Genomic DNA, 24,802 nt, shown 5'->3' on the forward strand with positions numbered 1-24,802 from the left:
TTGTGTAAGAAGCTCTCCATCTTCTCTTGGCAACTGAGTTGAGAAAGAAACCTGCACAGGATCTTCTACTACTGACTCATCCAGCTTTACCCGAGGCATGGAGTCAAGGGTCATAGAGGTTGCTTCCAGGATATTCTCCTCTTGAGTATGGTTGCTGTCTATCTCAGTGTAATTGGCATGAGTGGCATTAAAATCCAAGTTGGTCTCGTGCATTTGCTTTGGCTTCTCAGATGGCTGTGTATCCTCTTTGGAGTTTGTGACTGGCACTGTCTGGTTATGTATGTGAGTGTCATTTGATGATTCAGGGAAGCCTGTTGTGTTTTCAGGCTCAGAATGGTGAAAGGTGAAGTTTTCTGTGCTATTAATGTTGGTGGTTATCAGCGCTGCAGGATCTTGAGAGTCGTTGCTCATTTTGGTAGGAGAAGTTTCGTCAACAGGCTGGATGGGCTCCAGTGTAGACGTGGATTTGAAGGGAGACTCTGTTGTGTCTGACTTAGATGTTGGGTGTGTGTCAACCAAGTTTTCCTCAGTGGAAGATGCAGAGAATAAGGGGAATGATTTGACCACACTCTTAGCCTCTTGCTCTGAATTTTGGCTTAGTTGCAGTTCTTGATCTGTTTCCACGAGAATAACAACATCTTGTCCAATGTCCTCAGGCTCTGTGGCCATGTAGTCCACAGGAGTGTCAGTGGGATTATTGAAATTATCTGTAGAGGACAGATTCACTCATGAAAATCAAATTTAAGACGCATATATATATTAGCTTTTGCTTTTTTAATTCAAATGTTTTGTTCTTTTCCCTACAGTTATATTACATGCATACAAACTGTAAATAAATACCTAACAAATGTTGAAAATATTTTTTTTGTCATGATGATAATTGATTATTGTATGAGTTTAGCATTCATAGTATTATTTTGGTTGATATTTTGAACAAATATTTTGCAAACAGCACCAATAAATATCAATTTGAATGCATCACAAAAATTATGTCAAAGATATTTTGAGAGATAAAACACACACCTCTGAAACAATAAACGTCATGAAGGCTTGATGGCTCTGGGAAACCAGTTTGGTTGCTGAAGCGGTAGAGGGTTTTGACACCTGCCTGAGGACCTCCACATCGGTCTCGTGGGGTTATGATGGGGTAGCGCACACTGCCATCAGACAGCCAGCCGGGGCTGCAGCGGTCCAGGCCTTCACTCCATGCAAAGTATAACTGTGCTGTTGTGGCCAGCTCTGCCCCTGCAGCTCTGCAATATGACTGAGCTTCATCAAATGACAAGTGCTGTGGGATGGAGTCGTGAAACACCTCCCCTATAAACACAAAATACTGTATTTTAAAAAAGAGTTATTTTTAAAACAGTATAATTCATTTTCTTCATTAAATTGTGTACAGTATATGGATTGTAATTCACACCATCAGTCTCTTCCACATAACAGTACACATCAAATAGATCATCTGGATCCATTGTCCCATAGTTTCTCACTCCTGGTTCCCCATCCATGTCTCCATAGCAACCTTCACGGGGCACTTGAATTGGGTACCTGTAGAAGTGTAGCAATAATAAAAACAATAAGCATTTCTCTCATTAAATTGACCTCTTAATGGCCCTGAAAACCAGTTTTTTTTTTCAATCGCTTCTTACTATGAGTGGTTTGTTCCAATATTAACACAAGATTTTCTGCCAAAGTTGGAACAGTTCTGGTAATTTTACAAAGAAATATCTGTCTTTGCTTTTTTTGTCTTGCTGGTTTGAGTTTGGGAGGGCGGCTCAGTTGGAAAATAGTGATGTCATATATTTCTTTGCACCAATCAGAGTTGAGCAACATTTGAATCAGAATCTGATGACAGCTGATGGGTCGTTTGGTCACCATCAATCAAATTTGATCAAACCACACCGGCACAGTCCGGATGAGAGCATTGTTGAACTCTTGATAAGTAATACCTTAACCTTAGTGTTCATTTAGTCATAAATATTTACTGTAAGAGTTTAAGCCAAATTTAAGTCTTGTCTGATTGACCAGCAAGTAAATTATTGCAAACTTATATGTGGTGGCTACATATTGTTCAAACACACTGAAATAGGTGCGCAGGTGGTCAAGTGGTTAGGGCGCATGCCACATATGCAGCGGACCCTGGTTCAAATCCTGGCTGGAGGACCTTTGCTGCATGTCACACTCCCCCTTCTCTTCCATGATTTCCTGTCTCTCTACTGTTAATAAAGGTCTCTATGCCCCCCCCCCCCCAAAAAAAAACAAAAAAACAAAACACACTGAAATTAAAATCCTAGTGGAGATCCTGTAGTTTACAAACATACCAGATGTGCCTTGAATATTCATACAAAAGACACAGGAGTGATGAGATACCTAACAGACTGGTCTGCCAGCCAGCCTGCATCACACTGCTCGTAGCCGTCGTAATAGGCTGCCAGCAGTTGATCAGAAGTTGCAATTTGTGCCCCGATGGCCTCACAAGCCGTCCGGGCCTGATGAAAGGAGAACGCATACCGGCCCAAATCATCTCTGTAGTGAAATACAACACCTAAACACAAACATGCACACAATTACATTTAGAGTATACAAGACAACCAAAGGAACAACAGCAACAGTAGAGACCTGATAACTCAGAGATATCTGGAAGTATACTATCTAAATATTTCAAATAGAACATATCTACAACCAAAATACATATATAATGTTAAAGAAACTTGCTTGTTACTTACTAAAGAAATTAGTAATTGCTAAGAAAATTTGTAATTCTAAACACTTCTGCCATTTCTTGAGATGACTGATGAAAATTGGAATTTCTCCATCAATATAATTAAATAATCAGATTACAGTTAGCAATGATGTCTTTGCTAGACTGTACATTTCATCACATTCATCTCCATCTTTCTAAAACATCAGTGATGATCCTTGTCTTTCATTTTCTTACCTTTGACCTTGAGTTGGACGAGGTCACTAGCGTCCTCCAGGCCCTGCTGCACCTCACAGCGATAGTGACCGGAGTCATTGGAGCGCAAATCTCCCAACCACAGTGTCAGGTCATCAGGGGAAGAAGTGTTGTTGAGCAAAGCGGCACGGTCTCGGTATGTCTCGTTCACCTTCACTCTTTGACCCCGTGCCACTAAGATCAGCGTCTCCACCCCTCCGGACACCACAGTCCACTTGACCCGCGGTTCAACAGGAGGGGAGGAGGAGGAGGTGGAGGTTGTGGAGGACAGAGACACCAAGCAGGGGATGGTGATGGAGCTGCCCAGTGAGGCGAAAACTGGACCTGAGTGTGGGATGTTCACCTGAAGAGACCGGATGTCATCTGCAGAAAAAAACAGAGGAACTGCTCTATAAATTTGCAGTAAATGGTTAGTGAATCATGATATTTTTAACTCATATTATGCTGGTTTCTCTGTATGAGATATTACAGTAAGAATCATGTACATGTATGTGAAAAATAAGAGCTGATAATAAAAAGTAGACTTGCCATATGCAGATGGAGTTCGGGCAGGAAAGGCCAGAGTGAGATGACAGACTGCGCAGAGAAGAGAGAGTATTTGGACATGTCTGTAAAGAGAAAGATGCACACACATAAAAATCAATATAATGTCAAATATGACACAGATATAGATTAATAAATCATTTATATATATATGATATAGATATATTATATATTATCTTTACAGTTTCCAATTTCACACATGTTTAACCATGAAGTTGGTTCTGCTACTCAGGGAAAATGCTCCACTGATTTCACCAAATAGATTTATTTCAAAGGTCATAAACTGCACACCTTTATACATGTCTGTTACCTCCACCACAGCGTAACCTAATGTGGTTTTAGACATGAACTAATATGCAACTTGGGAACAGACAGTCTCAATGTTAACTGCATTGGGCTGATATTTATTCATTAATTATTTGTATTTTTTGCAATTAATTTAAAGTACTGATTTAATATATACTCGATACTGTATACAGTACGGCTGAATCTGATGGTCAATCTCTTCCCAGTAGCCGCTAACAGCTGGAAGTCCAGCTGAGGCTGATGGGAATGTCATTAGTTTTGCATTTGGTCATAAATTATTAGACAAATTAAAATTTTGTCCCAATGATGGAACTAGATGGAAGTTAAGAGACACCAAATTAATATAATTCATTCTGGGGGGAACATGAATTTGTGCACCGAATGTCCATCCTGTGGTTGTCAAGACATTTCACTCAAATCAAATGTGAACCTCATGGTGGCACTAAAGGAACAGTTACAGTCATTTGGATCCCCCTCTGAGGACTATGAATGTCTGAACAAAATGTCATGGCAGTCAAAGTAGAAAGATGTTCTCTGTGCATTTTCCAGCAATATGCAGCTGAATCAGGCGCTTCTCATACCAGGAATTGTGAACTTCTACAAATCAATTAGTGTACTCCAGTCTTTTCTTTCGTAAGTTTCATAGCAGTCCATCTTATTTCATAAAGATATTAATGTCTGGACTGAAAGACTGTCCCTAGAGCTATGGGTTTAAGACCAGAATGGAATAGAAAGATTATTCCTGTACATAATGCATAATGTGCATAATGGGGGGAAAAAAGCAGGAAAGTAGTATTAAAAACACCTGTCAGTGCTATAACACCACACCATTTAACAGCGCCACAAACTACAGCCTCCAAAATGCCCATAAAGTCGAATTGGCCGCTCTCTAAAACAGAAACACGGTAACATTCTTGAAGGTAGGATTTATTGCAGAGCTGCTGTGTTAGACTGCTTTAGTTTTGCCAGATTTTCTTCATAAAAAGGCAAATAAGTGTACTGTATATATCATAAATCTATTAATCTAACCTGCTAATTTCATCAGAAAGTTATTTCTTTCACAGACATCATATTATCGGAGCAGAATCTCTTTGTAAAAGACTCCCATAAGATACTGAAAACTGTCTCTTAAAGCTAAAAGACAGTTAAAAAAAAAAAAGCTACTTCTCTGGTTTTCAAAGGGAAGCAGCTCCTGACCACAAGCCATTCATCACCTCCGGGAGCTAATAACACGGCTTCTCAGCCCAGCGGCATGCTGCCAGCGCTCCGTCACCAGTCTGGCCCTGTTATTAACCCAGCAGGCATGGCAAGACGCTCACAGTGACCTCACACAACCTCCTGAGGCAGCCATGATGAAGCTGGAAATGTTAATTCATCATTCAAGAGCGGTGCTCCGACTCCTAATTACTTTTCAGGGCTCATAGAATCACAAGTGCCTTCAAACTGAGAAATTTGGCAAAAAGTGTTTCTTTCTCAGGTAATTAAATAAGTTGTCTTCCTTGTTAGGTCAACATTATGTGTTGTATTTATAGTACATGCTAAACTCTATACAACTTGACAAATCTATGTTGATTATGGATTTCAAAAATGATAAAATGGTTCAGATTATTGTAGTTATCCAACTATCCAACCCAACATCCTGACATCAGTTTCGCTGGTGTTTGGTCATAAACCAAAGTATTGGACATGTAAATATCTGGAGCTTATAGCACTAGATGGAAAGTTAAATTAGTCACCAAAGTGGTCATTATTCACCTCGAGGGGATATCTGTAACAAAACGCTGGTGGTGACAGAGGAAATGTCAGGGTATCACCACTATCTGGGGATGATGCATGTGTATAAAATTTCACAGCAATCCAACTGGTACTTGGTGAAATATTCAGGATCAAAGTGGTTGGTTTGCTGACTGGCTGACAGACTGACATGACTATCCCTAGAGCCGCACTGCTAACGTAGCAAAAATATGAATTCTTAAGTCTTGGAGTATGAAAATGAAAGAACAGCTGAATTGTGAATGTGCTAGTTTAGTTTCAGTGAAGACATTTGTGCTTGGTCTGCTTTAAACAAGGCCAGAGGAACACTTAACAAAGAAATCACAGCTCCCTTGACTGTTGCTCATGCTACCAACACAACAATAAAGCTCCTAAATCAAACTCTCGTTGGACAAAACGTTGAATAAAGCTTCTGGAGAAGTCACGGAGCACAGAGGAGGTACTGTGTGCATGTGAGTGTGTAAGTCTCATTCATTTCTGTCAATGTCTCACTCAGTTTTGACATACATCTCATTATGTGGCTAGGTGTAAAGAATCTCCACACTTTGTTATAGGAGTGGTTCGAATCAAATGTAAAAGTCAAAAACCGGTCCGAACCACTGGAGTGAGTCACAAGTTTAACAAGCATCGATAAAAGTTCTATTATATCAAATGCATCGAGGGTAAGAATCAGCACAAACACAAATCACTAACTTGTGTCATATCAAATGGCCTTCTTTGATGACTGATTAACTGTTGTCTGTTTTCTCGCCAGCTGGGCGGACTCCACAGGCTGGTCTCTCTATTAGTATTCTTGACAAGAAAACAGCTCACAAAAAGCAAGCAGTGGGCCAGAAGGACAGCTGCACACTGTGCTTTCACTTCATACCAACCGCCTTACAAAAGGCCTCGGAGGAAAATTAAAGGACGAGGCACTGGCACACTTGCTTGCTTTTTCTCGCTCTTTTCTCTCGCTCTTTTTAAGGGCTGAAAAGGAAGTTTTAAACCACTAAGAATCGTTCTAGAGCAGGCTTTGTGCTGAAGGAACTGCTACATTAAGGCACTGCCCACAAAATGGTACAACCCTCATGGGAGTAAACATCAGTTTGTGTTCATCCTGAAACTTTATGATTGATGACAGGGGAGAAAATCCTGATTACTGCTGGTTATTTTGTGCCTTCTTTGGATCACATTTTTTCATGGAGGTCTTTGGCCTTACCACCAGGCACTCTGCATTTCTGCTTCTTTTGATGAGACTAAAGCTAGAATCGATGCTGCAAACTGTATTTACAGGCCAAAAAAGTGCACACGCTGCATTATCCACAAGCAAAGCTAGTCCAGTCTCATTGCTGTGCAGAATCTGACAAGTGAGTGAGTGAAAGCAGACTGACATGTTGGTCATCAGTGGAACAGAGGCATGAAAAGATTGCTGACTGTATCTTGCGGGTGGCCTCCGTGGTACTCTGCACCAAGGTCAGTTCAGGCAAACCTTGTTTCACCCGAACGACCCGGAAAATGACTGCAGATCTCAATTTAGCCAGGTCAAACATCCCGTGACACCGGTTTGGCTGATGTAATCTCTGTGGACCACTGAGCTGGAACTGGATTTGGCACTAATAAGTCCACTATAAAATGAAGATCTGCAGTACATTCTGAAACGCACAGTACTTGAGTTTTTTCAAGATAGAAATCCACTCCAGTCTAAGTTTCTATCCACCATATATGACTGTCACTGCTTTTTTCCTCTCCTTTCATCTTCAGTTTTATCACACATTAGATCTCTTAACCATCCAACACAAATTTAGTTGATATTTTCTACTTTAAAATCAGGGAATCCCACACAATCTGAGAGCTCAGACTGGTGCCTCAACAATTAAGACAGCATCTGTAATTCACATTGCAGTAATTCACATCGTTATAGTGAGAGCTTTTTAAAGTGCAGCAACTTGAGTTTCAAGGTGAAGCATATCTTCATCAGAGTAAGAAGAGGAAATGGCAGTAGAGACATTTCTGTCAGGTTTTGGGCATTTTTAAAGGGACAGCATCTAACATTTGGGATAACATTTGCCATCTGTTCATTATTATGCATACTTTAAAATTAAAATTTCTGCATTTTATTTATGTTTGGATGGCTAAACCACTCTCTATGTAGACAACAGTAATTTAATCAAATTTATATTTGACAACCAGAAGTTAAGCCTGCAGTGCAGAATTTTTACATATAAATAAACGTCTGTTACATACAAGTGGTTGCCAAATGAATTCACACAATAATAATTAAGCCTTTCAACACCAGATAAATCTCTCTGTGCCACACTATACAGAGTTTTTTAATTCTGGTGTCAGGTTTGACATTCCTCCTCTGGCCAGAAGAATGCATACTGCACATGCTCACGCAGGGCAGAGCATGAGTGGCGATAAAATTTAATCGTGCGGCTCTTCTACACTTTCCAAATGTTACTGGCCCGAATGGATCAAATTCTGATGGTGAAACGAAGCATTTTGCGGGGTTTGTGTGACGCTCAAAACAATTTATCCACAGTTTTACAGCTACAATAGTAGTGGTGGAGTAGGCTAGAGCGGAGTCTATTATGAAAGCACGTGCCGACTGTGTTTTTGTAATTACTCTCACTGCCAGAAGTGGGAGACAAAAGTCCTGAACTGCAGCTTTAATAATTGACATTGCACAGATTAAAAGTGTATATCGATGCTCCTACCCTGCTTGACTTATGTATAAATTAATCACCAAATACCCGATCCCACAAATGCATATATGCTGATGACACCAGTCTGGTAACTTAAACACCAGGCTTTGAATGCCTGCGGAAAATCTCCACCTAACACCTTTCAAAGTCAGACTAATACTGGAAATTTTGACACCTAACACAATAAAAGGCCATACATACATCTGAGCCACTTCTAGTCTTTACCGAGGCTATAGTTTAGCTGACAACATGGCTTCTGTGTAAAAAACAAAAGTAAGTCCCCAGCAAAAGTACTCAATCAACACAACTCCTCTGTCTCCTTGAACCATCAAACGTGACACCTCCGCACATCCGATGAGCTGCATTAACTCAAAGGATTCCTCCCCACATCCCAGACATTGAAGACATCTCCAGTAAACCAGATGTCTGTCTCCCAAGCAAGATGGCCAACTTCAAAGCCACCCACAAAATGATTCACCATCCTGTGCGCCTGGGAAAAAAGGATTTTTCCAAACAAATACCTGATCTGAGACCTGACTCAGCAAATCTGTGGCTCACTGTCCAAGCAAAGACAACCTTCAAGCAACATATCAAAAAGCAGCTGCCTGGTTTGAGGACTTGGCATTCCCCAGAAGATATAAAATAGTTATTATATTCAGCCAAGGCCTGCTGGCAGAATTTATTTCAACACATTAATTAACAAAAAGTCCATGAGGGTCTGTTCTGCTCCAAAATATAGACAATAGAAACAAAATGATCGATTTTTAAAAATTGTATTAACTTTTTTTTTGCCCACTTGTGGGCAGTAAAAACAACACTGACATATCAACAGTAGCGTATTTACATACGCAGCAGCTGATAGGCAAAATTATCATTCATTTGGAGTTTCTGTCCACATATTCACTCTCCTTTAGCTCTGCTTTTGTTCTCTATCAACTCCAGAGGGAAATATCTGGCTCTTTAGCTGCCAAATGCTCCACTGTGTTCACCAGCTAGTCGGTAACTGTGTCCGTTTGGAGCTGAGCAGGTAGTGTATAGTGTATTTGTAGAGCTTAAGGTAGAAAATGACTGAGTGTGAACCAAAATTGTAAAGTTGCAGCTAAACTATGACCTGAAACTCATTATAAAGCTCTGTAAAGCCAAGGAGAGCTGCAGAGTCGCTGATAATTCACTGTTGGTTCATCTTTACGATTGACACTTTTGATATTATACATTTTCATTGACATTGTTATCATAAAAATATAGATTATGGCTGCTTTAAGCTGTTAAATAACTTCAGAAAATAAAAAAGTTTGGCACTATCTATATTATCTTCTTGGAGACAACACAAAATTCACTTCATACTCGGCTTCAACTTTTTACTTGCAATCGAGGTCATTAAGCAATAGCAAGTAGCATTTCTGCATACACCCTCAGTGGTATAACATTGTATCTATCTGACATTCACAAGTCTGATAATCAGAATGAATCGCCATCTTGTTTTACATTTTTCTAGCACAAGCTGGTACATCAGCTGAGATTCAACATCACACTTGGACTCCATTTAAATAGGTTTCCATGCCCCAACATGTGGTGTGTCATCATTTGTAAAACAGTGTGAAATCTATTCTTCAGACATTGATTGATTGATGATTTATTAATGTCAAGGCTAAAACTTGGTGCCAGAAGACACTACTGTGCATCTACTTTTTTCAGCTGATGGTTGAGTATTAATACAGATGTTACAGATGTTACATTTTACCACAGACTAGTCATGATGAGCAGCTCTGATTATTACAGCAGAATCATAACCAGGACTCTGAGTTTCACTCGCTCTACTGGCTAATATTAGACCAGAGAGTTTTTGCAGCAGACCATCAACTCCAAGAGAGGAGTCTCTCTCTCACTCTCTCACTCTCTCTCTCTCTCTCTCTCTCTCTCTCTCTCTCTCTCTCTCTCTCTCTCTCTCTCTCTCTCTCTTTCTACCTGCCCATTAATGGGGTCCACCTAAGCCCTGAGGTGTATCACAAAGAGTGAACAGAAGAAGCAAAGTGCGCACTTAAGACAAAAAGCTGGCTTCCTGTGTCTCCTGCAGGGCACAGGAACATTTCACATCTTAAATCCAGTAGCATCCACCCTTTAATACCAGAACAATGTCTTTTAAATGAAAAAAAAGATGCGACAAAAAACTTTTCCATGGTTCTGGATATCATACGAACTGCAAGTCTCACACCTGGGCATCACAATCAATTCACATTAATGGGGCTGACAGGGAGAAGGGGGAAGTGGTGTAAAACCTTCATGGACATAGCAACCAACTATGCACTGCTAAAACACAGTGGAGGGTTTAATGTTGTGCAAGAAACAAAACCCCCCAAAAAAGAAAGAAAAAACACACAATAAGAAAGTTATAATTAACTAACTGCGTCAATTGCACCAGATGACGTTTTCTGAGGAGAAAATAACTACTGGCCACAATTTCAGGACCTCCGCCGGGGACAGCAACTATTTTAAAGACGCTTCTTTCTTGGATCACAACATCATTTAAAATGTTATATCTAAAGCAACTTTAAAGCGACCAAGAGCACATCTGTTACAGACACGACTGTCTCAAAACCTACCGGATTCTTCTCAGCAGCATTTCAGCTGATGAAGGATGTACTGACTTCTTGGCTGTAAAAAGTATTCTCCGTCAGCTTGCTGCACTGCGACTGTCCTGATGGGTTGGAAAGCGGCTCTGGATGCTCTGGGCAGATATGGGGAGCTGAAACTGATGTCCGTCCGACCGACTCCGAGGCTCGGGAAGAAAGGAGGGAGTTGAAAGAAAGTGAAGCCAAATATGAAATCCTGAACTGCCCACTTTTTCACCCAACAATCAGGATGGAGATGGCGCATGTCTGTCAGGGGGGATAGGGAGGGATGACATCTAAAATAACCGATGCCATAGGCTATGATGGGAAGTCTGCATTCAGGAGATGCCCTATATGTTTTTTTTTCCTGCAGTGGAACGACAAATGCATTGAGCGTCATTTGGATAAACCGTGCACAGTTGCGCAGCAGCAATAACAGTTGCTGATGCTGCTGCAGGTAGATACTGATATTGCAGCACAGTCACCTACACTAGAGAGCGAGCTGACTTTCACAAGAGTAACTCTTATTTTGCTGTGCCGTCTCAATTTAGTGAATCTTTTTTCAAATTCAATTAAAGAGACTTTGCATGCACCATGATGAGTAGTTTGCAGCATCCTGCAGAGGAACAGTTGCTGTGTGACAGACCACATCAGTGTCCTTCCAATTCAACTTAGAAATCAATCTGCAAGCTGTGTTTGACACCAGAACTGGATTTGAGGCTAATGCATGTCATAAAGCAGGGGGCATTAATTGCTGCTAATCCAGGAAGAAACACACAAAAGGAAATATGTTTAAAGTAATATTATTCAAGGACCTTCAGCACATCAGCACAAAATGTACTTTAAAAATATAAGAAAACTATTTAAAACAAATACAGAATACTACATTTATTATCTTTTAGGGGAATTAATTGCTTTTTAAATTGCTGTAAAAAGCAATAAAACATATTTGTGGTCCTGTCTATGACTGGATTAACCCTTTGGGGAAAAGTGAACTGTAACCCCCTATTGACCCCCACCTCTCCACTTGTTTTTTGCTGTGCATTATATATCCTGTCACCTTAAAAAACAAAAAACAAACAAACAATCAAATAAAAGCGATTTTAGTGAAATGTAAACGTAGATTTTGACCTCTAGTAGTGCTGTGGATCAGTTTTTCATGAGTGGGTGCACGTGCATGTGGATAACATAATACACAGTCCTACCAATCATTGCACAGTATTCCCCTAATTACAGGTGGCTGTAATGCACCAAGAAACCCAGCAGTGCACCAACAAAGGCAGAGAAGAACAAAAGTGCACACCAGTAAACAATGCAGGATTTAAAATACTTTTAAAAAGCAGTTTTGCAAATGTTTATGAGGAAGGAAATTGATTCAACACATTTTAGATCACAATGATGCACACAGTGAGTTTATGTGAGTAACAGAGAATGTAGACCTAACTTTTGCCTGTCATCACAGAGGAACGTAAGTTGTCATGAAATGTGAAAATGGAGGTAACTGCACACTTTCAGAGTGTTCCTCCTCAAAGGTATTCATGGTGTAGCACTCATTTGCACACATGAAAAGTGACAGTGGTTGTGCGAAGACTGAAAAAAGAAAAAGAGCTTGAGAGAAATGTTCAAACATAGCTTATTTTCTCACCTCTGCACACCTGAAGTGGGCTTAATTGTCAGATTTCAGGTTTCAGAAAATTGCAGAAACTGTCGGACATACGTAGCCCAACTGAGGCATTTGAAGCGTGCTGACACCATATCATTTAAGTTGATCTTGACATTTCATTACGCATATTCACAAACAAATTTCCAATGATTCAAACAAGTAGAAACCAACAGACACACAATGAACCTGGAGCTTTCTGGGCTTTCTGGAAGCCTGGGGCTAAATTGCCCACTTTGACCAGGCAGTAATCCAGCTTTGGTCCTATGATCAGTGGGAAACAGAGCAGCAATGACTTGAATCACATCTCAGTCAGTAGTGTTACTAGTTACACGGTATATTTCCAAGAATCCTCTTGGCTCACTCCTGAGTTTTACCATCTGTTTAAAGTGTGTTTAACAGACTCAGAGAAGCTGAATAAGGTCATGTTAATTGTGTAGCTGTGCCCTCTACAGACAGAGTGAATGGTGCTCTGTGGTGGTCGTCCTGCGGCTCGGCAGCAGCAGTTGATGTTGCACAACTGAGGAATCTGACACCCAGATATGAGCAAGACTGTCTGAGAAGGAAATGTCGAAGCTCAGACAGAAGACAAAGATCAGATTTATGTGTTAGTCCAACTATTTCTGACTGTAAGATGTCATCCTCTCTGCCGTCATTTGTCTTTAACAGCAGTTTCAGTGGTTTATGAGGAGGAAGACCATCCTTCAAACAGAAACCGCAATGACATCAAGAGTCAGTCCAGGGGAAGCTTTCTTCGTCATTACTTACTGCAGGGATGCTGTTTCATAGTTGGGCCTGATGTCTGACTTCTGACCTGATTGTAGTGTGGAGAAGAAGAGAATATCTTGCTAATGAAGATCATGTCGTATGACAAAAAGCTCCAGAACAGCTATAAACTGTGGGTAGATGTTCATCCTGTTGTTTTTTTCAAGAATGATTGAATCTACAGCTTTTAAAGTGGAGAAGTTCAGTACATGCACAAAGAAAATAAAGTGAGTTAATTTACTGAACATAAAACCCACAAATCATAAATCAAGTCTGGATGAAGGAATTAATGTCCTAAAGGAAAACTAAGACCCTGTGCTTCCTTTTTAGCTCATAATCTTAACATATTGAGGTCACATACAGGAATCCACCAGGAGCCGGCTAAATTAGACCAAACGTAGTTAAACATGCATGCAAACCGTGCCTTAGACCTGCGTACAACGCTAACGTTAGATTTTCCAGCAGCCTTCAAACAAGCAGCCTATGATTAGACACTATCATTATATTGTAGCTGAGCTTAGATCACCAAGTGACTCAAGAGCAACACTCAAATTTAGGTTTAAAGTGTCTTCAGATGTTCTGTAGATGCTTGAGTGATCATGAATCTGTCTTTTTTGTGAGATCTTAATGTCTTCATGAACTTAATATGCACAATTTGGAGCCAGTCCATCATGGGAAGAAAGAGACTATACCAAAAGACAGTTGAATTACTTTTAAGGTAGGTAGATTGTGTAATCTTAGTTGTAAATTGGGTAAATAATATGTGATATGAAGCATTTTGTCAGAGAACTCGACTTGGACACGTGTAACCAGCTCCACCAGGTGGGATTCATTAGTTATCGTGGCCGAGAAGCAAATATGACTCAGCTAAAACACACAGCCCAGCCTGCAGTTTATTTTTATGTATTCTTAATTCTGCTTGACTCATGTTTAGCGGTTTCATTTAACTGGGTTACCAGAATTTCTGTCAACCTACCGCAAATTACAAGATGGGCATTCTCGAAACTCATTCTCCCCTGCACAAGTTAAGACCACCATAAATCTTAGCTTTGTGTGTGTAAATGGAAAAATAAAGACAAATGAAGCAGGACTGGATGCAAAGGTTCCACTCCACCAACATTACACTTCACCTTTCTGTAATCCCAGACTGAAATCCATACAACACTCATGCAACGACTAAAAGACAACCAGCCTTTGAATCATTTTTCCCTCCCATAAAAGAGAAACCACAAAACCCTGTTTCCGCTGACTGGCCGCTTTTATTCCCTCATGGATTCAAAGTGGCAGAGCCAAACTGGGCTGGAGGGACGAGTCTGGGAAGACTGCTGCACTCATCCGCTCATTGGCCAAACCAACAGCCTGCCATGCTTTCTGCATGATGTTACTGCCCTGACCAGAAATTAGGGTATGGAGAGCCACTGTGAAATTTTGACGCAATTATATTATCTGTGACACATCGTTTTTTTGTGTTGCTCCCTGACAACGAGGTTAGTTGCTTCTACAGCTGGAGATCTGGCAACAAGTAGACTCTGTCCTTTGGTAAATCAATACTTATGGTTAACCAGCAAGGAAAAAGAGACTTCATACACTTCATAGTCCACCTCCCACATATATCACAGATGTATGTAGATCTAAGGCTGACCTTATCCCATTGACAGATATAGATAATAAGATATATTTAAACATGGCTGTAGCCAGGATTTTAGAAATACTGAGTCCAAATCCCCTAGTGCCAAATAAATAAATAAATAAATGAATTGACACGTCATCACAGAAAGCCTGAAGTGAGATTTTCTTCAAGCTTTTAACCATTGATTTATATTTTCTGTAAATTGTACCTCACTACATGAAGGTGTAAATGCTGTTTAAAACCCTTCTTCACACTCCTGTTATATTTTTTGATGGAGAAACATTGTCATTATATTTTATTTCAATATACAGTAGCAGCCAAAAGTTTGGACACACATTTCCATTCCCTTCAATGAGAAATAAATGGCTGGTGCTGTATATCAATGCTTTTTGCCTAAAAACAGCCCAGTTTAAACATATGTATATGTATAATTATCTATGTACACATGAAGCCCAACAATGTTATAGCTGTTATTGACCTACTCCTTTATTGACACCACACACAGTAATGAAGCTCACACTCAACATATTTTAGTCAGTGACTGCATGTACATGGGTCAATGACGTGACGCCTACATTTTCAGTCTAACTGCATTTTTTTCAGTTAGAAAAAGTTTTACATTGATAAAAAAAATACCATATATATGTACTACCTTTCCTTTATATGTACTCACTTTAACTTTTCAAAAACCACAAGTTATTAGTAATTTTTCTGTTATTTAAAGTGACAAAATATCATGTGGTGCGACCAATAAAACCAATAACTGTATTAAATTCAGAGTAAAATATCACTTTTAATATTAACCACTGATACAGTATGCTTAACTAATTGTATTTTTTAAATTTTTTCAATAATTTTTAAGCAATTTACAGGAAAAATAAGTCTTACATACATTTCAGAAGGCAACTGTGACATTATAGAACATAAATATGAGATTATTATTTACAAAAACTTAAAGGAAATGCAAATAATTTGTTTCGAAACACTTAAATTAATTTATTTTAAGATAGATCCTGGTCGCACCACATGACGTTTTTAAGGTCAGTTCTAATTCATCGATAGAAAAACACATAAAACACCTAATTTACTATTTTCATATGTATTTATGTGTACTCAACATTCTTAATGTTTGAATTACTGCAATAGATATTCCCATATTTTTTTATTTTTAAATAAATCCTTATACGTCATTGACCCACATATGTATATTTATGCAGTCAATGATTTTAACTTTGATCTCCCCACAGGTCTTTGGAGTTCACATCAGGTATTGGAGGGTCATCTTGGTTTGTGTTAAAGTTTTTTAGGATCCACAACTTCCCTGAATATATTTTTAGAAATTCTTACTTGTTGGAGCACCACTTTGGAAAACTTTTATGGATGCCAGCTCGACTCTGTCTGTCGACCTGCTGGAGAGGATGGAATAAGCTAAGAGAATAAGTAACGCTCTATTCTTTAACAGCTACCATAAAATATGCCCTTTACTACTGTAATTAGTTGCTCAGTGGGACTGGGAGAACTGAGTGTCTGAAGATCAGATCGACACATCCTAAAGCAACTGTGTCCAAACTTTTTGGCTTCCCTTAAAATGCACAAATGGGTTCTTGTGACTCAACACACTTTTATATTAACTGATGAGCTTAATGGAAGAAAATTACCAAATAAAATTGTGATTAAAAAAAGTTATCCTGTAAGTAAACTCAAATCAAGAAATCTTCTAGAAATATCTTGCCATTAGTTCATCTTCCTCATAAAGATCAAGTTACTTGATCGCTATCGTATATTTAAGTGGGTCACCAATTCATAGGTGAAGCCATATTTGAAACCAGATGCACGAAACTGTCACAAATCCAAAGAATAACATGCAGTGCCATTGTATAAAGTCAAATGAGGTGAGTGAGGACTTTGTTGAAACTATCCAGTCTGTGTAGTCTCCTCCCAAACCATTTCCCTCTGCAGACTCTGCCTCTGTTTCCCAGACGCGCTGGAAAGAGAGACTCATTTGTCTAAAGGTTTTAAGTTTTGGAGAGCAGCTTGTCTGGGGCTTTTGTATAATAATATGACCATCATCAGTCTTATGACTTATCCAAACAAGCTGCAACCATTTTCTGCAACCGTACTAATGCTGCCAATACCAACAATAATGTACCAATCTGGCAGACTCTAAGTACTCTACAATAAATGGCAACTAAACGCTTTTCTCTTAGACTTTATATTGCTATGTTAGCCAAAACAGCTTTCAAAAGATTCAGATACTTATAATAACATTCTTTTCCCAGATTGTTGCGCATTGATGCTGATTAATGACTGAGTGAGTGAATTGCCATACAGCTGCCTATTTACACATGCATTACACACCAAGTAACATTTGCATTTGACTTGGAGTCATCTTTGGAAGCACTCTAAGACCAATATTCACTCTTATTTTAGCTGTGTCTCAGTCTCCATCAACTCCAAAAGGAAACATTTGGCTCTTTAGCTGCTAAATGCTTCACCAGGTTCGACAGCTAGTTGCTAGTTGGTTTGACTGGTTTGGTGCTGAGCATGTAGGACAGTGGGTTTATAAGAGCACTATAAGAGCAGAGCAACACTTGTGAGAACAGTGAAGTTTAAAGCCATAACATTGAGCTGAAAGACGCTCAAAAGACCCTCTTTAATATACTGATTAATCTGAAGAACCAGGTGGTTCTAACACAGAACCTTCTGATAAGTCGTCCTTGGAAACTGTTTGTTAAAGGGTACACTTTCAAAAAAATACTTGGCAGGTGACTGAATGAACTATCTGTCTATCACCGTCTTACCTTGCGAGGCAGCTGGGTTCACAAGACCACAAGATCGCACGAGAATCCTGATGGGACACCAGTTGGTCAGAACCACCAGTGGTTTGAACACAAGTGTATAACTTGAAGCCTGACATGATGGACAGTTGGGTGATCTTGCAAATCCAGATAAATACTGATAAATAAATAAAAGGTGAACTGTTAGACCTATGAGACTGCAATAAAAAAATGCAGTTTGAGGTCACACCTTGTGATGTACAGTAGTAGTTTGTTGTTCCACTATTAAAATATTAAGCTGCTGTCTACAGCAAAGTTCAAACCATTAAAATAATTGTTTTAAATATTTAATGACAACAATACAAGAAACAAACATGATAAACTGACAGCGCTGTAGAGAATGATTGAAGCTGCACGCCATCAGGAAACGGTCAAGTTGCAGGTCTGTTGTGAGCTTTGTTTTCACGTCTGTTTCACAACCGTTTATTCTTTTTTTTTACAAAGCTATCGTGTGTGTGTTGCTCCAGTATTTTAAAGTCCAAAAGCCTAACTCATGTCATCCTCCCATAGTCTCTTTTTTGCGAGGTTCAGCTTGACTCACACCAAACCGGATTGTGAAAACTGGACATAACAACAGGACCAGAGTGTGTCTCATTTATCTGGTTAGTACCAGTACGACCTCTGTGGCTTCCTGTTCTCCACGATGCCCATTTTCTCCATGACCTCCTCCTCCAGGGTCTTCAGAGTAGGTACGTAGGTCTTTTCTAGAGTGTCTTCTGGGCTGGTATCTTTGGGACCATCTGTGAAGGGAAAAATAAAAGTTAGCCATATGCAAAAATAAACAGTAGTTGGAAGGAAAAAAAGTTTCTGCTCCTCATGTTCTAGCTGAGTTTCTTCCACTGCAAAACAATCAAACTGCGTCACTCAGAAATCTATTTTTAGAAATTCAAGTCTACAAAGAATGGAAAAATGGACAACAGTGTTATGAAATGACTGCGAGCTACACATGCTATAAACTGAACCGACTGAGAAGAGGTCCCCTCCAACTAAAACACACGCAAATGACCTCACCTTTCCACTGCTGTGGCACGATGCCATCTCGTCGCTCCAAAACAGGCTTTGGGACGATTCGTCCCGTCCTGAGAGACACTCTGACTTTCTCGCCCTCCTCAGTGAATCTCCACTCCACGTCAGTGGGCTTCCTGGAGGATCAAGATCAGTGTATAATAGCCAGTCTTTTTTTGAAACCAGTGATCATTTATCTAAATAACACTTCACTATTTTTAACATTCAGAAAGCAGTTTGAAGCTTTATTATAGGGCATTTATCTTAATGTTAGAGTAAAGGAAAAATAAGCATCAACTTAAGCACAGAATCACTGCATATGCAAAGTTCTGTCATGCAAAACCCTCAAATGTGTGTAAACTGAATGTTTTATTTGTTAACTTGGTCAAAAAGGTTTAAAGAGTTCAGAAAGAGACTCTTTCAGGCAACATTTATAATAATTTCAGTACAAGTTAATGAGCTCAGGCATTTCGTGTGCTTGTCTCTGGAGGCACAATCTGAATCCTGCATTAGTGAGGCTTACTGTACCTGTCCGTGGGGTCAATGAGGGAAATATCGCGGAGCAGGAGGGGAGCTTCACTGGCTATGTAGGTCCCACGGTAATCATGTGTTTTTCCAATATACCTGTGATGCTGAGACAGAAAACAATAAATCACAGTTCTCCATCCTGAAAGGCAAAAATATGTCAGAACAGCTGGTGGCCAAATGGCTTTTTGTGGAGCGCTTAGTCAGCAGTTACACCTTGATGTCTGCTATGTTCACTGTACACCATCTGGCTCCATCTGGTGGAGCTCAACAAGTACAGAGTGTAGGAGACGGATACAACAGTAACGCTCAAGAAAAGTCTTTAACTTCACTTCACACTTCATCTCTGTGCGTCATGTTTATTTAAATGGACAACAACAGACGACTTTTTATCCTCTTTACAACACCGATTACACTGTAATACACTAACTATTGTTCTCTATTAAGCATCTAGCTTGCTGGCAGCCACGTCTTAAACCAACAGAAAATTGTTTCCTCTGGCAAAAACATGATTTCCTTACTGTGTTCAGTCCCTCCAACATAACCCAGTTTCTGTGTCTGAAGACTTGGATCACTTTTCCCTGCTTTCCTTTGTCCTTCCCCGCCAGGATCTCGACCTGAAAACAAATCACAGACAGACACTCAACTTTATGTTGTATAAATGGAGAAAATACTGTATATTAATTATTATGATATTAGTATAGTTTACCCAGAATGACTGTAGTTACAATATGACTGACTTCATCTTCAATGACAGAGGTGGAAAGCTCTTAAATCGTATTCTTTTGTAAAGATTGTAATTTTCCAATAAGACGATATAAACTGAGAGACAATATACATTTGTTAACCATCATATTTCGCCATACTATTTCATACTGAGGTAATTATCCTTTAAATATCGCCACTTACATAAGACCACAATGAACAATGGGGCAAATCAATGATCAGGACTGCTTTATGGCTATATTGGATTTTTGCATCAGTGTGATTTAGTACCTTAATGTGTCAGTTATTAAAATAAAAAGTGGCAGACTTTGCCTATTTTATCCATAGACATTTCTAATTTGATTTTACGTAGAAATTTACTCTGCATGATGGATATCCATGAATGATGTATACATATGGCCCACTCCTGCATGACAATGTATGAAATATTCCATCAGAAATGCTGCATTTAAAATTGAACAGGTATTGAAAATGAACTTCTTGTGCTTATTTATCTAAAGTGGTTGTGGCTCAGGAGGTAGAGCGGGCCATCCACTAATTGAAAGATCGGTGGTTCGATTCTTGGCTCCTCTAGTCCACATGTTGAAGTGTCCTTAGGCAAGATACTGAACCACAAATTGCTCCTGAAGGCTGCGTCAGCACCCTGCGTGGTAGCCTGCCGCCATCAGTGTGTGAATGGGTGAATGTGGCTTGTAGCTTAAAAGCACTTCAAGTGGTTGGAAGATTGGAAAGGCACTATATAAGTACAGTCCATTTACCATTTTAAGCAGAAGTGCCCAATGTGGTGAGGTGTGTGTGTGTGTGTGTGTGTGTGTGTGTGTGTGTGTGTGTGTGTGTGTGTGTGTGTGTGTGTGTGTGTGTGTGGCCGAAATCCACATTTTGTCCTAAACCACATTTAAAAGTTTATCTTAAGCTTATTTGAGACTTCAGCAGTCTGAATTAGCCGTATCAAGTGTATATCTGCCACAATTAATGTTTTTTTAGCATCAAATTCCCTCTGAGGTTGAAGTATAGTAACAAAAAGAGGGACTTTGGTACTAAAAAGAATGTAACGTTGAAAGATATTAACCTGATTTGACTAATTTGAACAACTGAAGCTTCATATTTGCTTGAGATGAGCTTTTAAATAAATGTTTAGGACAGAAGGAGGCTTGTGCATTATGATGGGATCTTCTTACAGTCAGCATTATCAAGAGGAGTAATTACAGGCATAAACACCTGTTTCAGTGTTCATTTGGGCTCCTGACTGTTGATTTAAGGAAGACTTAAAAAAACCTGTCCTTTAAGTGCTGGTGTCTATCACAAACTTACACTGAAATGCAGTGCTTGAGAAACTCTACTCTTGACTGTAGCTGTTGTGTGTGATGTTTTGACCTCCTCAGGATTACTCACAGTGTCTCCTTTGAACACGGACCAGTCCTCTGAAGCTATCGGCTCCACAAACACCTTCCTCCTCCTCTTCCCTGGAGGATTTTGCCTCTTAGCGGCCACTGTCCACGGTCTGTTGGTGCTGTAGCGGTAATCTCTGGGTACAATAACCCGGGCTGCCATCGACAGGAGAGCCGTGAGCCTCATCGTGCTGCAGGGACAAAATGAGTCCAGCTAGTTAGCTCAAAAGCTGCACACAGTCTCCCACTATTCTCATTCATACACATACACATTCACATTATATATATCTAATGGCACTCCTACGTATCTTTGCACCCTTTTATAAAATAGATAATTACACTTAAACTGACTCAGACAAGCAGAAACTAATAATAACTTATAATACACCCATGCATCTTACCCTCTGTTTAAGTCAATGTCACATGTAGCCGCAGTCACACCATAGACTGTATATAAAAGAGTCACATCAACAGCAGCAGCTCCCAGCAGCAGCGCCACCTACCGGACAGGAGGGCTGGGATCCGCCTCGACGCATGCGCAGTGGCCAATCGATGCATCTTTACAGTCGGTGGACAAACAGGAATGAGAGATTGATTAGCCGTGCAGCAGCAGGATGCAGTGCAGGCCGCTGACCGCCAAATGACCTACACTGTACTCCAGCTGTGTTCTTCAGTGTGTTTCACTAACAGTTTCTAAGAGGTCTACATATCACTGACCACTGATTCAAAATGCATTAATAGAATAGCCTAAGTATGTTTGGAAATGAAATGCACAGAGCAGAGTATTCTAAAGCTGCTTTGTGCAAAACTCTTGAGCCAAACTGACTTGTTTTAATCTGATCCTCTAAACCTGGGGTGTCGAACTCCTTTTAATTCAAGGGCCACATACAACCCAATTTGATCTCAAGTGGGCTGGACCAGTAAAACCATTGCATAATAACCTACAAATAATATATAATGTATATTATAACTTTACTATAATAAACTATCTATATAACTATATAATAAACTAATTACTATTTACTTAAGAAGAGTGGGTGCAATTTCAACCATATTGTCTGTTTTTTTGTCATGTTTTTGCACAGAAGCTGCTGATTGATAACATTTTGCACATGAGTGATTTAAATAAATGGTCACGATATAAATTAATATATATATTTTAATAATTTATGTATTGTTTTTTCAGAGGATTGTATTCATAGTCAAGGTGGAGGAAAAAAAACGTCTGAAGCAGCAGAAAAATTGGAATTACTTTTCTTCAATTTTCATACTTTGCAAAGTGATCCAGTGGGCTGGATTGGACTCCTTGGCGGGCAAGTTTTGGCCCACAGGCCATATGTTTGACACTCCTGCTCTAAACACACACTGCTGCCTTTACACACAAAGTGCTAAACACCAACCCTGTAAGTCAAGTTTTAGTGTTCATTATACATATCAAGTGTGTTTAGATTCAGATTCAGATGACTTTATTTATCCCAGAGGGCACTTCAGTTTTTTCAATCTACCAGACCTTATACTAAATTATTTCTAATTATTTTATTAGCAAAGAAAATGACTTAAATGTAATCTATTTCCTTTTGATTTCTGCCAAAATGTTGCAAAGTAGTGTCTTTTACGGCAGTAAAATGTGGTTTATGTACTCCAGCATTACAGCACTACTGTAGCTTACTGTATTTTAGTTGATTAAACTTACCAGTGATTGAAATATCTCAGGTGTGTTGTCTTGAATAAAAACAAACTTTGTGGACGATGCAGAGCAGAGAAAGTAAACTGGTGCAGTGACGTAAAATCACTGATATAAGATTTAAAGTAAAGTAAGTAAGTACTAAAATATTGTATATTCAATCAATAAAATTAAAGTTTTGAAAACTCATTAATACTACATATTAATTATACTACATAATTTCAAACACTGAATACTACATAAGGTACATTTTGAGAAGTTATTGTTTGAGCTCAACATTGAATACTGACAATTTTCTTTTAAAATGCAACATGTAATAATTACTGAAAGTCAGACTTTACACTAAAATATTGTATATTCAATAAAATGAAAGTAAAGATATATATTCTCTATTTCCCACTTCAATAATATTGATGTCAACTGAACAAAAAGCAATAACTAATCTTTTATACAGTTATAATTTTAAGGCAAAATTTGGGTCAGATTATTTGTGCCATTTTGTCACAATTTAAAGCAGTTTGTTAAAGATGTTGAATGTTTATAAATGTAAAAAAAAAAAACAAAGATTATTATTACTACTCATTTTCCCATTTTAAAGGGAAAACTTTACTTACATCATACTATAGGTATACTAATGTTTAATATTTACCCTCAAGAATTTATATTTCTCGTTTTAAAATGATGTAAAACAGCCATTCTTGTTAAAGTTATATTAAAATAAAATGTAAATATATTTTTATTGACAAAGGCCAAACCTTGAGTCACTCTGTAGTATCTGTATTTACTAAACTCAACATGTCAGTTCATCTGTAACACTGTGACTGTTTGACTGTTGAAACAGGCCCTTATTTCAGGTTGGGAGCACCCATGGAGGCAGATACTGAACAGAGAAAGTGGTTATTACAAGATATGCTTTAATGCTACTGTGAGCAGGCTAGAAGATATTTATAGCAGCATCCATACACACCAGACGAGACAAGAGGCTAGCCTTTCTGAAAACCTGCAATCGAACACATGAGCACGCCAAAGTGGTCATTAATCTGGTGGATAAGATGTAGAAATCAAACATTTCAGCACTAAATAAGGGAGTTCAACTGCAGCAAAACAGGTTGTCTAAATGAAAGTGAAATACTTTTTTTATTTTTATTAATTAAGGGAACAAAATGTCGGTCAACTATTTGATTCAAACAGCAGCGTTCATATGTTGTGTGAAGAGGGAGAAATGAGCACAGATTTAAAACAGCGTCCTCACCCAAACAATGTAACTCAAAGAACTCATACTCAACCAAACCCCATGACAAAATCAAAGCTGTCAGGACATCTTACGTAACGCTGAAAAACTAGTTCAGCTATCACAGCTCAAAGCCCCAAACTGTGCCATGAGGCTCTCTCGGGAGCAAATTATTTGTGACAAGTGCACACTAACACACACACAGAGAAAGGTGCCATCGCTAGTTTCATTCATTTATAATGGAGTGAAAAATGAGATCTGAAAACAATTCATTTATGTTTGGTTGGTTTGAAAAGTAGCAGCGGACTTTCCTCTGTTTGAAACTTTAATTGTGTGCCGCCAATGATGCTACAGTTTAGATTACAAAGACTCAGATGATCTAAAAAATAAAAGAGAAGAGAAACACTAACTGCGGACAGCCTTGTTGGCTAAACAGAGAACAATTACTAAGATTTAATTGCTTTCAAGAAGGGAATCTGC

The 24,802-nt window shown here is 39.0% G+C and overlaps 1 protein-coding gene across 1 annotated transcript; it reads right to left on the reverse strand.

The window, feature by feature from the left end:
* Positions 1-18,034: 18,034 nt before the first annotated feature.
* mrpl24 (mitochondrial ribosomal protein L24) lies at positions 18,035-21,844 on the reverse strand. The gene is made up of 6 exons (XM_062435975.1): positions 21,809-21,844; positions 21,412-21,598; positions 19,815-19,910; positions 19,297-19,400; positions 18,775-18,905; positions 18,035-18,503 (listed from the first exon to the last, which is right to left on the reverse strand). The coding sequence occupies exons 2-6, from the start codon at positions 21,592-21,594 to the stop codon at positions 18,367-18,369; spliced, it is 651 nt and encodes a 216-aa protein (XP_062291959.1). The 5' UTR covers positions 21,595-21,598; positions 21,809-21,844; the 3' UTR covers positions 18,035-18,366.
* Between the last annotated feature and the right edge of the window lie 2,958 nt (positions 21,845-24,802).

This window comes from Scomber scombrus, chromosome 16, assembly GCF_963691925.1.
Source record: "Scomber scombrus chromosome 16, fScoSco1.1, whole genome shotgun sequence".
In the NCBI taxonomy this organism is placed as follows: Eukaryota; Metazoa; Chordata; class Actinopteri; order Scombriformes; family Scombridae; genus Scomber; species Scomber scombrus.